Here is a 13,834-nt window from a genome sequence, read left to right as displayed (position 1 = left end):
TTCGTCAGTCACAGAACACTGGAGACTGACTGAACAGCGGTAGGGGGCAGACGTCAGTCATAGAACATAGACGATAGGCATAACACGGGAGGTAGCTGCTGCCTGTTTTTACACGCGTGCAACGACAGTACGGGTCATAATATCGATCGACATAGTAATAACAAATAACAAGTACATTACGCTACGTCATCGTAGTCTCAATGCCATCACGAGCAGCCAAAACACTCGTGTAATGACAAACACAAAATCAATCACTTATCACGCAGGGTACACTGAACTTTACGGCGCAAGAATATCAGTCGGTCATTTTGCACCGACTAGTCGGTGTCGACGAGTCGAGTGGACCAGTGTTCCGGGCTCCGGTTTTGGGTTGTCCGCTAGATGGCTGTGTATTCTGAGGTATGTGCGGGCTACCCGTTAGTCCAATCGGCGTCGGGACGGTGTCCGAGGTGGGGTGGGGTCCACATTAGTGTTAGGTATTTGCAGAAGGCGCGGCACCCTGATATCTCGGCTACAGCCAGCCTGCAGTGACTGCCGAGCGGCCGAGTTAAGGCGACATAAACAGACCCAGCCCATCTTGGGCGCCGCCCGGCGCCCCCAGCGGCGCCGCCCCACCCGTACCATCGACACAGACAGATCTGTCTCCGGCGCTCCCCAGTACCTAACCTATCCGAGCGGCGAGCCGGCGGCCGGCGCCGTACCATGGCCACAGACCGGCCCGGCTCAGGTCTGCCGCGTCCCAGTGGCGGCGGCGGCGGCGGCGGCGGCGGCGGCCGGCCGACCCGCCCCTGCCTGTCCCGGCACGGTCAGTTGCAACACAGTGTCACCCCTTCCGGCCAAAGAGTGGCCGAGCATAAATAAACACCGAGCGCGCGCCTCTCTTCGCAATGTATCCCGAAAATGCCACGTCACCGCCGCCTGTGACGTCACCTGGCCGGCTGCCATATGGGCTGCCATATCGGCCACAGGCACGTGACGGAGGACGCAGCAGTGTGGCTGCCAGCGCCGCGGAACGGAGGCACCCTCAGAGAGGTCCCTGGGGACAACGGCGCACGGAAATCGGGACCGTATCGTCTCCCCAATGTGATAAAATACATTCCGCCAGTGTGGAATATGAATGGATTACGCACAGTGTCGAGAGCGTTCAGCGACACACCGTGATGGTGGGATACGACAGAAGAAAAGAGTATAATGGCTCGAATGGGCATTGAAATTATTCAAGGTAACGACGCCACGATACCGGTAGCCGTCAAAACAGAATAAGACCGCGGCACTGAATGTGATTGGGATTAATAATTGCCCCAGCAGCGAGAATGGTCGCCACACAGCTGGTTTTGCAGGAGCACTGGGCTGTCCAGAACTCGCAGACTGCACGGGACGAGCACTGTCCGGAGTCCGGACAGCGGACGCAGTAAGCACTGTCCGGAACCCCGACACTGGCAGCTGTATGTACACAGTATACAGGAGGCGCGGTGTGTTCCGGTAAGCAGTGGCGGCGACCCGCCGATGCACCGCGCCCGACCACGGCCTACCGCCCGGCTGTCAGGCCACATAAGGCAGTACGGTGGAGAGCACCGAACAGTTTTTGTATTCTGAGTCGAACAAACTTTCTTCTTAAAGGTAGTGTGCCACCTCTGAAAGATTTCCCATTTTATTTTTCCTAGGATAAGAAGCTTCTGTTTTTACCTAATATCGCAAAAAAAATCAAAAATGGGCCTGGAATAGTGCCTTTTTCGCCTAAAAGTTTTTCGGTTTTTAGATATGTATAACAACTGTAGTGGGCTCACCTGCAAACAGGCGTCGGGCAACAATCGCGAATGCGGCGCACTTGTGACAATAAGCAAAGGTCATTATAGTGTTACGACCATACGACGTACGGGAATGAGTTATCAGCTGTCTAATCGTAGACAACACAATGTCGAGCCTTAAACTGTAAGCCCGTATTGGTATTGTTTCTTTTATTTGGCTGTCGAACATTATTTATGGTTTGAAATATGGTTTTATGTAAAATAATTGATATGAAAAAGCCGTCTTATAAGTTATGACCCCATTTCACCACACGCAAGTGGCAGACATGACAATGATCAGCTGACGCATTTTTCTTGGCCGAAGTCAGAGCGCGCGGCCCGACGCACCACGCGTATTTGGAAATTCCGACCTCGACGAGCATCAGAAGCCACCTAACAGGCGTGTTCGAAACCGCAGGAGATGATGATGAACGGGTTTATCGAAACTTGATTGGATGAGCATATCGGTAATAGCGATTTCAGTGTGTGCATTTATTGTTCATAGTGGTGTGAAATGTGGTTGGGGTACGACCGACAACCCGTCGGGGCGAATTTCGCACTGGGGTACTCAAAATTTGAAGAATTTAAGACGTTTCCATGAGTTTTGAAGGTATGGATAAGTTCTAAAAATCCGGTTCTCCTTATCTGGGCCATTAACTCCATACGGTCCAAGAAAGCTGGCACACTACCTTTAAGACACCTCTCCTTCATGTTATTGTTAAAATTTTCGGGAGCATTTCAAACCTTCACATGAGCCATCTCATCACAGCCCGGCTCCCGTTTTCATCACATTCCATTCCTGTCTAACCACCTTCCTTCAACATGTCCCGGTCCTCATCCCAGCCTGTCCCAGACCTATCCCAGCTCTGTCCCATCCCTGTCCCGGTCCCCATCACTCGAACAGTACCGGACGGAGGGTCACGTGACACCGCCCACCGCCCACCACACGGGTCACGTGACCGACAGGAGCCGGCGACAGCCAAGGGTGGGTATTTTTACTCTGGCACGGTCTACCGGCGGGGGAGGGGGTGAGGAGGGGGTGACCTGGCCCGGCCGGGCCAACTGAGGTCCCCCGCACCGGGATAAAACAGAGGAACGGAACGCTTCAGACGCTCAATGAACCGATCATCCACGGGAGGAACGGCACCTATTCGGTACAGAGACCAAAGGCGCAAACGATGCCTTGAGAGTCAATAAGAAGCACACCCTGCGTTTACGTAATGCTAATTATCAGCGGATGTTCTCAAACGGACTATCAGCAGAACGGCTCCACACTTTGCTGATAGCGTCGCACTCGATCTAAGTGGGAGCAGGCGGAGTCTGACTGACAGAAGTGGGGCGGATGTGGGGGTAAGGGTGGGATGGGGCGGAGGGGGTAATCCACACGGCCCACTGACCGGGCCGTTAGCTCTGAGCCAAGATTTCTGCCCCTGTGCAGCTAACAGGGTGAGCGGGTATCAACCAGGGCGGGCTGGTCCCGTTTGAACCTCTGAAAAGGACAAGGTTCCGACAGTGCCCGGGAGCGGCGGCAGGACGGGGGTTCTCCTCCACTGGCAGCGGCCCAGCCGGCCCGGCTGCCGGTGTCAGGGTCAAACAGCCGCCAGAAGAGGGGACCGCGGCTGGCCAAGAGCGGCCCAGAGAGTGATGGACTATCCCGGCAATATGATGTGGTGGTGTATGATCAGGAACCACAGTTTGAGCCTGCAGTGTCACATAGGTCACCTATCTGACCCTGTGGCGCCGTCAGGGGTGACCTCCCAGTGCAGTGGCGCGGTCAGGGGTCACCTCTGACCGTGCGGCGTCATCAGGGGGCCCCTGATGACGCCGCAGGACTGGTAAAGGTCCGCCGCGACCCTCTAACCTGGCGCCCGGCCAGCCGAGCCGAGTCGGCCCGTCGCGGCGGGTCGGTCCGTGGGCCCGTCCCGCCACCGTCCTGCCCGGGGGACGGACGGGTATGGCTAGTATTCAGCTGGGATTAGCCCCGACCCGCGGAAGACTGACCACCGCGTGTCACACTGCGGTGGTCAGTCCCCGTTCAGGCTCCGTTCTGATCACTGATCAGAACGGGGCGGATATAACCAGCAGCTACCAGCTGCGTCCGCACATACAGATCTCAGACCTGCCACAGGACTAGACAGTGTGACCACGGGCCCCAGACGTCACCCGCTGTGTCAGGGTAGCCAGCAGCCAATACCCCGCTGTGTCAGGGTAGCTAGCAGCCAGTCACCCGCTGTGTCAGGGTAGCCAGCAGCCAATACCCCGCTGTGTCAGGGTAGCTAGCAGCCAGTCACCCGCTGTGTCAGGGTAGCCAGCAGCCAATACCCCGCGTATCAGCAGGCCACTCTCACCGTACCCCACACGGCCGGCGCGGCGTCCGGCGCTGGGCAGTGAGACAGCTATCATCAGACGGCCGACAGCGAACCAATCGGGCCGGGAGCGCCACGGGGGAACCGGGTTGACTGTAGACACAGAGCGCCAAGGTGTGTCTACAGCACACTTGGACCATGTCATAGCAGCATTGTTCGGGGACCTGAATGGCGCAAGGAACATCTTCATCGGAGTTGCTGACCATGAAGACGAACAGTTGAGATAAATGCCAATTTTCATCTATTCAGTAATAGGTTCCGCACAACATGACAAAACGGAGACGAGGGTCCTCCTCTGTTGCTCTCAGAACCTCCACGGCGCCACCATCCGCCGAACCACAGACCGGTAGGCCACCCGTCTGAGGCCGCCTCCCCGGTCCCGTTGTTATCTCAAGGCCGCGCCCGGCGGTGTCCCCGTCCCCTATCTATTGCGTAACGGGCCCAGCTGTGTCGTAACAGGACAGAGTGTCCGCCCCGGAGTAGATGCGGTGCGTCACCGGACTGGGCTAGGGAGGGCAAAGGCGCGTCACCGGACTGGGCTGCGGAGGACAGAGGCACGTCCTGTCCTCAGCACAAGCGCGGCACCGGACTAGGCTAGGGACTACGGAGGGCAGAGGCGCGTCCTGTCCTCAGCACAGGCGCGTCGCGTCACCGGACGGTCTATCAGGGGCGGACGCACCTGCCGCGCCGATACGGTACGGTACGCAGCGGAAACCCGTGGACCGTGCCGTTAGCAGACGGAGCTTTATGAACGGCCTCCGTTAGATACTCGCAGAGCAACTGGAAAATACACACCCCACTCCATGCGAGGCCTCGGCAGCATAATCTCTCTGGCCGACAGAAAAAAGTTGATCAACCCCAAAAGCTTTTGTAAAAATAGCTTGGAGTTCCAATATTCATACAAATGTTCTAATAAAACAAGATAACAGGATCGTCAACACATTGTGTGTAGAACAGATCGCAGAGCTACTCCCACTTGGTCAGGCATTCAGCGCTGCCCTCAAATGGCCTCAGAGGTAGCACAGTAGCTCAAAGGCGGTGATCCAAATCAAGCGCCGGCAGCGCTTCTAAAACAATCACTAATCGGGTCACCAGCTGGGGCGGACCGGGCGGACTATTAGTAATATTTAGTACTAATAGTATATTTAGTACTATTTAGTATTAGTACTATTAGTACTATTACATGGGGCGGACTATTAGTACAGTAATTTTGGGCACACCTACCGGCCGGACAGAGCCGGTATCAGCCGACTGCGGCTGGCTGCCCCTCCCCCTCCCCAATACACGCGCACACGCACCCGCCCCGTCCCCCGGGCGGTATCGACCGCAGCCGGCCGGACCGTCCGCCCGCCGGCGTCACCGCGCGTGACGTCAGACAGGTGTGACGTCACACCTGCGGCCGGCGGAAGGTTCCGGCCCGCTCCGGCTGACGGCTGACACCGGCTCCCACCGTCTCAGCAGCCGCGGCAGGAGGGACTCGGTGGCGCAATCAACCGAGAACGCCGACTCGTTGACAGATACGGGCCCTACCGCAGCTGCGCACAGTATGGTGGGACCAGCAGACACCGAGTCGAGTACGGTAGGACCAGCAGACACCGAGCCGAGTACGGTAGGACCAGCAGACACCGAGTCGAGTATATAGGGACCCACAGACACCGAGTCGAGTATGGTGGGACCAGCAGACGCCGAGTCGAGTATGGTGGGACCAGCAGACACCGAGTCGAGTATGGTGGGACCAGCAGACACCGAGCCGAGTACGGTAGGACCAGCAGACACCGAGTCGAGTATATAGGGACCCACAGACACCGAGTCGAGTATGGTGGGACCAGCAGACGCCGAGTCGAGTATATAGGGACCCACAGACACCGAGTCGAGTATGGTGGGACCAGCAGACACCGAGTCGAGTATGGTGGGACCAGCAGACACCGAGCCGAGTACGGTAGGACCAGCAGACACCGAGTCGAGTACGGTGGGACCAGCAGACACCGAGTCCAGTACGGTGGGAATGGGACCAGCAGACACGAAGTACATCATGGTGGGACCAGCAGACACCGAGTCGAGTATGGTGGGACCCGCAGACACCGAGTCGAGTACGGTGGGACCAGCAGACGCCGAGTCGAGTATGGTGGGACCCGCAGACACCGAGTCGAGTATGGTGGGACCAGCAGACGCCGAGTCGAGTATGGTGGGACCAGCAGACACCGAGTCGAGTATGGTGGGACCAGCAGACACCGAGCCGAGTACGGTAGGACCAGCAGACACCGAGTCGAGTATATAGGGACCCACAGACACCGAGCCGAGTACGGTAGGACCAGCAGACATCGAGTCGAGTATGGAGGGACCCACAGACACCGAGTCGAGTATAGTGGGACCAGCAGACACCGAGTCGAGTATGGTGGGACCCGCAGACATATAGTCGAGTATGGTGAGACCAGCAGATACCAAAACGAAAATGGACAATAGCTGTCTTCCATACCGAGAAAATCAACGACGTTTGAAAACAGCCTCACATGCCTACGCATAGGAACAATAAAGCAACTAACCAGGCGTTCTGTTGTAAATTCTAAGGCTTTCTGTGTTGACAGGGCACTCAAACAAGAGGGACACTAACAATTTTCAGGGAGAGACTGGACCAAGGCTGTGATTTTGGATCCCTTTCCATCTGGTGGCACAAACAAACAAACGTTATGATCCTAGATCTTGTTATCGAATCAACTTATTTAAATAACAATGCGCCTTTCGCCGTGTTCTCATTATAGATAATGCCGCAGGTCAGCAACTACGAGACGTTACGCACTACACGGCGATAGCAGTTCATTGAGAACTGAGCCGCCCAGAGGCCCAGGTCCACCGTACTGCCCATCCCAGACCCCGGACAGGCCGACACTAAACGTTCCTGAGGCACTGGGTCGACCAGCAGCCCAGTCCACGGCACGCTCCAGGAGTGCGCCTCGGTGGTCACACAGCAGAGACGCCACAAAAACCGGCTGACACAGAGACGGCGGTCCGATCAGAGCCCCGATCAGCGGAGAGTGAAACCACCGCCCAGCAGCTCCGGGTGTAAAAACCGGCGGCGGCGCGTCATGGTTCCACAGAACGAGATCCCCACACACGCAGAGAAGTGACGCGGGACCGGTTCCATGTAAATATTATGACGACATCACGAGATACGGGCTACCAGCTTGGCCCAAGGTCAAACGAATGTGGACGGCCGCGACACGCTAGTCGTAGTACCCGGCGTGTGGCCATCGGGATACCAAACACAACTGATCAATTTACAGAAACATCAAAAGGAAAAGTTGACAGTATGTACAGTCTGTCTTAAAAGTACCGCGCAAAGTGACGGTGGATCCATCAAGCCTGACCGAGGAAGGGCCAGCTTTAATTTGAAAGTCACCGAACCAATTGACCTGGGCAATGGACGAGAATGTCAATTGCTTCGGTGACTCAAATTTAGCAGGCTTTCCTCGGTGAGGTTTGATGGACCCACCGTTACTTTGCGCGGTACTTTTAAGACAGACTGTACACGCAATCCGCATATGACGCAAGGACAGCCATCGGCGAAGTCATTAATGTCAGGCCCACCCCAGTCAGCAGCCCACTCTCACCCAATGCTCGCCGCCTTCAGAGCGGCGAGCCCCATTGCACCCCCAATGCTCGCCACCTTTAGACCGGCGAGCCCACTCTCACCCCCAGTGCTCGCCGCCTTTAGACCGGCCGCGCCCGGCCCGTGCGATCGATGCACGGGGGCGGTGGAGGTGGAGCCCGCGTCAGAGCCCCGTCGGCAAGTTCAAGGTCCCGCGGTACGGGGCGTGGTGGGGAGGTGGGGCCCGCGGTGTCAGAGCCCCGTCGGCAAGTTCAAGGTCCCGCGGTACGGGACGCGGTGGGGAGGTGGGGCCCGCGTCAGAGCCCGGTCGGCAAGTTCAAGGTCCCGCAGTACGGGGCGTGGTGGCCAGAGTGTGCACACGGATAATAGGTACACTCGACAGATCTCAAAGCTCGTCTTGTCTGTGACGCTTCAATGACCGTTCTGATCTACCAACACTAGTGCACTGGCGCAGGCCGGGCACTGGTCAGCGCCGCAGGGAGGAAAAACGCGCCTGGCCGTCAACAACAACTGCAATGGACAGACAACTGACCTACTTTCCTTGTCTATATTCAAACATCAACCCACCAAAAAAGGTTTGAAGCCGGCCGTTTGCGCGATCCAACCAACAAACCTGGGATGGGATGTTGGCCCGCTGCTGCAGCGGGTATCGGTGAGCAGGCCGGCTGACAGATGGAACAGGGCGACACCGCGGCGGACGGTCCGCGGAGGGGAGGGGGGCGGCGGGGCACGGCCCGCGGGCCGGGGAACGGGGCACGGGCGGTGATTTTCCGCCCCAGCACGGCCGCCGCCGCGGTGCACGGGTGTGGATAGCCCACCGTTATATATGCGGTGAAATGCGCCAAATATCGGTGAACACAGAACGGTTATTAATTCATTGCATAATTTTCGACGCCCGGAATCATACGGAATCGACTAGTTTAGCGCCACTTTTCAGCAGCAAGGGGCCCTCTCCGCAATGGGTGCTCGTCGCCTTGGCAACCAATAAACACCGGGGCACCCTCTGAGGTGTATTCTAGAGATGTTAATCGGATACCAACATTTTGGTATACCGATACCAAACCGATACCAACTTGGTATTTGGTATTTCAATCGTAATGTGTTTGGTATTTTGTTGGTATCATAAGCCCTCACTAATGTATAAGAGGCTAAGAAATCGGTAAAAAGTTGGTATTTCCCTCAGTTCCCCAAGTTGGTTTGGTTTCGGTATTTTCCCGTGGTTTTGGTTGGTATTTGGTTTGGTATCGGCATTCCGATTTTCCGTAATTGACATCACTAGTGTATTCATTCTCGGAATAGTCTGTCCTGCACACTGGCGGAGTTGGGCGGAGGGCGCAGTGGCAGCTCCAGAGCGACGGCTTTGGAGGATAAATGTCCAAAGCCGGTCATTTCTTCGACTGAACCTTAATGGATCCTGTGTGGAACTTTTTTCTTTCTGGGCTCTCTCTTTCAATCGCCAGTTTCACCAAGTGAACAGTTTTCACCAAGTGAAACTGACTGTCAAACTGACCACTGACAGCTGCAAAGAAGGGACAGCGGGCGGCCCAGAGAAGAGTCGGACGGCAGCAGCCCCCCCCCCCCTCCCCGAGGAAGGGGAGGAGCGGACAGGGGCCACGGGTTACAGACACTTGATAGACAGACAGGACCACGGACCTGCCAACAGCCAGTGCCGCGTCACCATCGGACGTTATTAAAACCACTCGAGAATTACACTATCGGTAGACACACAGCCCGATACCACAGGGGTGCTCCAGTAGCCAGTCCAACACGCCGATAACGGCCTGGTATCGGATCAGCTCGCAGAATGGTGTCCCGCCCGGTTACGTGCAGTTAAAGCACGGCTGATTGCCGCACTACTGGCGATGGTCGACCATCGGAGCCCGCGGTACGGGCTCTAACGCAGGTACCGAATAGCACCAGCCATCTATCTGCAGATATGGCTCAGTGGAATTCGGCGACACATACTTTAAATGGGGGATATGAGGCAGACATTCCATTTTAAATTGGACAATACGGCTGATGAGTGCTGTCAGACTCGCTAGGCTTCGCACAGGCTCTTTGCAAATAACGCTACAGATCCACTCTCAAACCTTTGTCGTGTCTGTTCTGTAGCAGCTCACGTCAGAGTGCCAATAGTCAGCGCCTCAGGAAGGCCTGGGGAAAACGGCGAGAAACAGCACACTTTAGAGATACTTTGCAAGTGAAAAGCACGCATGCTTTACTCCAGGCGACCGCATCTGTCAAGTGCCAGCATTGGAATTTAACCCTCGCATGTGTAGGGGGGGGGGGGGGGTCGGATGGACCCCCCATGGTTTTTCGCGAATAACTCGCGTAAAAAGCGGCCGATCGCGACGAAACTTTCAGTACCCTCGCATTGATCAATTTTACACCTACCCTGAAAATTTCATGACCCTAACCCAAATGACCTTTGACCTGTGACCTCTTTTCCGAGACCATGTTTGGCCGGAATCGCGATTTCGCGTATGTCGGCTCGCACTAGCCGCGTGTTTGCAAGCTTTTCGTGGTTTCAAACGTTCAAACATGTGATTTGATGTTACTCCCGTGTGTGTCAAGGTCACCTGAAGGTCAGGTCAGGTCATTGACCTTTGGTGACCTCGGGTGACCTCGGGTCACTTTTTCGAGTTTTACATGTTTCTAGGCTAGTTTTTTGGAGCTGAATTCGAATTTAGCAACCATTTGAACATTTACGAAGTAGTTTTGGTGACTTCGTAACATGTTACGAAGCTGTCAGAGGCGGTTGACACGTACTACGAATACCCGTCACGACGCCTACTGGTTGACCTGACCTGACCTGACCCGACCTGGTCTAAATGCTTCAAGACATCATCTGTGATCAAAACTAACACGATATTCGTGATCAGCACCCCGAAAAACCCCTTAGCAGCCACACTTTACGACTTTCTAACAGGTCCCGATTTTCCCGACTTTGGGTCATTGACCTGACCTGGAAGGTCAACCAATGACCTAGGACCTTAAAATTGGGTATCATCGGCTTCCTCTCGTCACGGGCAACACGCTCGTTTTTTCCGCGAAGCTCTAGCTCGATCAGGGGCCAAACGGCAAGGGGGGGGGGTCCAACCGACCCCCCCCCCCCCCTACACATTAGAAGCTGGCAAACGCCGCACACATGCGAGGGTTAAGGTTTATCCGCCACACGTAATCATCAAACAGAACCTCCGCTCACTCTCGGCCAGCAATCAGTCGCAGTTGGACGTTCAGGTCCGTCCTCTCGCAGCGAGTCGTCCAGTTCAGCGGTTCCCGGGAGTTCTCCATATAGCCTTGGGTTCCCGTGTCACTGGGTCGTGTCTCACCGTGCCCGCAGCCGCATCTCATACATAACTGGCGGCCGGCGCGCAAACCGCATCCGATACCGGCTGTGTCGCTGGCCTCAGTTAGTGACTGAACCAGCGCCGGCCGCACCCGCCGGGCGCAGAAACTCCCCGGGAACTGGAGACCGGAGCGGCCTCCGCCCTCGGCCGCACCCGCCGGGCGCAGAAACTCCCCCGCGGGAACTGAAGACCGGAGCGGCCTCAGCCGCCGCCCGCTGAGCAGCCGTACGGCCGGCTTCCACACGGGAGCGCCGACCTCTGCAGCCGGCGGACCTGTGGCTGGTGGTAGGGAGCTCCGCGGGCCGCCCTGGTCCGCCGGCCGGCCGGACAGTCGTCCCAGCTCGAGCCGACCTCGCTCGGAAGGCCGGCCACGTGACGGCCGCGGCGCCGCGTCACGCGCCGGTGACGTCACGTGCCGCGGCCCCGCGGAGCGCTGCGCTGGCGGCCCCCAGGGGCAACAGGCGCGACCTCCAGGACATGTCACCGGGGCGGTCAGACGGAGGTCCGTCCACTGCGGACAGTGTCTCAGGCCCTGTCCCTCTCGGCACCATGGGCCGCGGTATCACTGCTAGCACAGTACCTCGGCAGCGTACACCGGAGTTCACCCGCCACCCACCTCCGCTCGGGCAGCGCACAGAACAATCAGAACCAAAACAACAACAGTGGCGGCGGCTCTGTGATCAGCCGGGTGAGCAGGTGACCATTTACGTCTGCCTGGAAGCCGTATTTGACAGCCGGCCTGTCCAGACCTAGCTCAGACACCTGGGCCGCTGGCGTATCGTGTCGAGTGTGGGCTCATTATCTGCCGTCCTTTTACACCGTTCGATTCGGCGGCGGCCGCTCGAACCCCGATCAATCACCCCCCGCCGTGGGGGGGAGGGGGAGGCCATAGCTGGGTCAGCGTCGGCCCAGCTGTTGGCAGGGGGCCAGAACACGGCGCGTGCCCGCGGCCCGGCGCACCGTCCACCTGTCTTCAGCACGGCGAATGGGGGAGAACGAGTGGACTGAACGGGCCGGGCGGGTCAACGGGGCGGGTCAACGGGGCAGGTCACTGGAGGTCAGTGTGAACGGGTCACCAATGACAGGCCACCACAGATCACCGACGGCAGGTCACCGTACAGGTCACCAAAGCCAGGTCGCCAGAGGTCAAAGTCAGTCCACCATACCGACCGCAAATGACAAGTGACCAGAGGTGACCAATAATAGGTCAAAGGTCACCACAGTCCACCGTGGAATCACCTGGAAGCCCTACACAAGGCGTAAAATAACCACTAGCGAGCTACGTAGGTCCATTCAGTTTCAATCACCTGATGTGATTCAGACGGATTGGTCCGCAGCGAAGATGCACGCACCTTTTGGCATCTCGCAAAAATTCAAGTTTCCATGCTTCACCTCCAAGAGAGGGTTCGGCCCCGTCTCCGGCCAGAGGCGCCAGCCTCGTCTGGAGAGGCGGCTCCAGCCGGCCGCCACAGCTCAGCGCAGCGGTCCGCACATCTCCCACCGGAGCTCACTGGACGCCACTCTGAGCGGACACTGCCGGCCTGAGGTCTGACAGAGCTGCAGCGCGCCGCGCACCGCACTCGGCTGCGGAGGCGGGCCCGGTCTCGACTCCCGTCAGAGGAGGCTCCGTCTCGGCTCTGTCTCTCCGTCTCTCTGTCTGTTTGCCTGTGCCAGGTGGTAGGCTCTGCTACTCGCGGCGCGCGCGAAGCTCGAATCCCGTCTGTCTGTCTGTCTGTCTGTCTGTGTGTCTGTGTGTTACAGGGTTAGGCTCCGGTACTCACGGCGTGGACGGAGCTGGGATCCCGCAGCCACTGGACGTACATCTCCTCCACGTAGCTCGAGTTGGAGCCGTTGATGAACGGCTCGGCGGAGACGGCGGCTGCCGTGGCGGCCGGCGGCGGCGGCGCGGCCGCAAACAGGCGCGCCGGCACCAGCCGCGCAGCCGGACCGCAGCCGGCCGCCGGCGCCGCCAACCGCAGCAGCAGCAGGGAGCGGGCGCGCAGCATCACCGCTGTGGGAGCCGCGCCAGAGCACACCGTCAGACGGGGACACAAACACCGTCACCAACGCGGGGACACAAACACCAGACGGGGACAAACACCGTCAGACGGGGACAAACACGGTCAGACGGGGACACAAACACCGTCAGACGGGGACAAACACCGTCAGATGGGGACACACACAGACAGGGACACAAACACCGTCAGACGGGGACAAACACAGTCAGATGGGGACAAACACCGTCACAAACACGGGGACACAAACACTAGACGGGGACACAAACACCGTCAGACGTGGACGAACACCGTCAGATGGGGACAAACACCGTCAGATGGGGACACAAACACCGTCAGACGGGGACAAACACCATCAGATGGGGACACACACAATCACGCACCGTCAGACGGACTCGTCTGACGGTGCGTGATTAGCGATTAGCGTTATTAGCGATTTATATAATGCGAACACAGGAAAAATATACTCAAAAGAAGAAATAAAAGATGTGTACGGAATACGAATGACATTCTTATGTTATACATCACTGGTACGCAGTATTCCGTCGGAAATCCAATTGCGAGTCGACAAAACATTCATACAGAAACCAAACATACCATATAAGATTAAGTTAGCTCAAAATCGGAAAATGTTTTCAAAGTGTGCTTATAATGTTTTTGTTAAACAAAAGGCCAAGAAGAATAATGCTGCCAATGAACGTCTTAAAGC

The 13,834-nt window shown here is 57.2% G+C and overlaps 1 protein-coding gene across 4 annotated transcripts in view; it reads right to left on the bottom strand.

The window, feature by feature from the left end:
• The window catches only part of LOC122383503 (2-oxoglutarate dehydrogenase, mitochondrial-like), a 53,775-nt gene extending 40,654 nt beyond the window's left edge, over positions 1 to 13,121 (bottom strand). For all 4 annotated transcript variants that reach the window (XM_043370007.1, XM_043370009.1, XM_043370008.1 and 1 more), the window contains exon 1: positions 12,892 to 13,121. In XM_043370007.1, the coding sequence (XP_043225942.1) occupies positions 12,892 to 13,116 (225 nt within the window). In that variant the 5' untranslated portion in view covers positions 13,117 to 13,121. The remainder of the gene's footprint in view (positions 1 to 12,891) is intronic.
• Between the last annotated feature and the right edge of the window lie 713 nt (positions 13,122 to 13,834).

This window comes from Amphibalanus amphitrite, unplaced genomic scaffold (assembly GCF_019059575.1).
Source record: "Amphibalanus amphitrite isolate SeventyFive unplaced genomic scaffold, NRLGWU_Aamphi_draft 000165F_arrow, whole genome shotgun sequence".
Lineage (NCBI taxonomy): Eukaryota > Metazoa > Arthropoda > Thecostraca > Balanomorpha > Balanidae > Amphibalanus > Amphibalanus amphitrite.
This window is presented reverse-complemented; position numbering and strand designations above follow the sequence as displayed.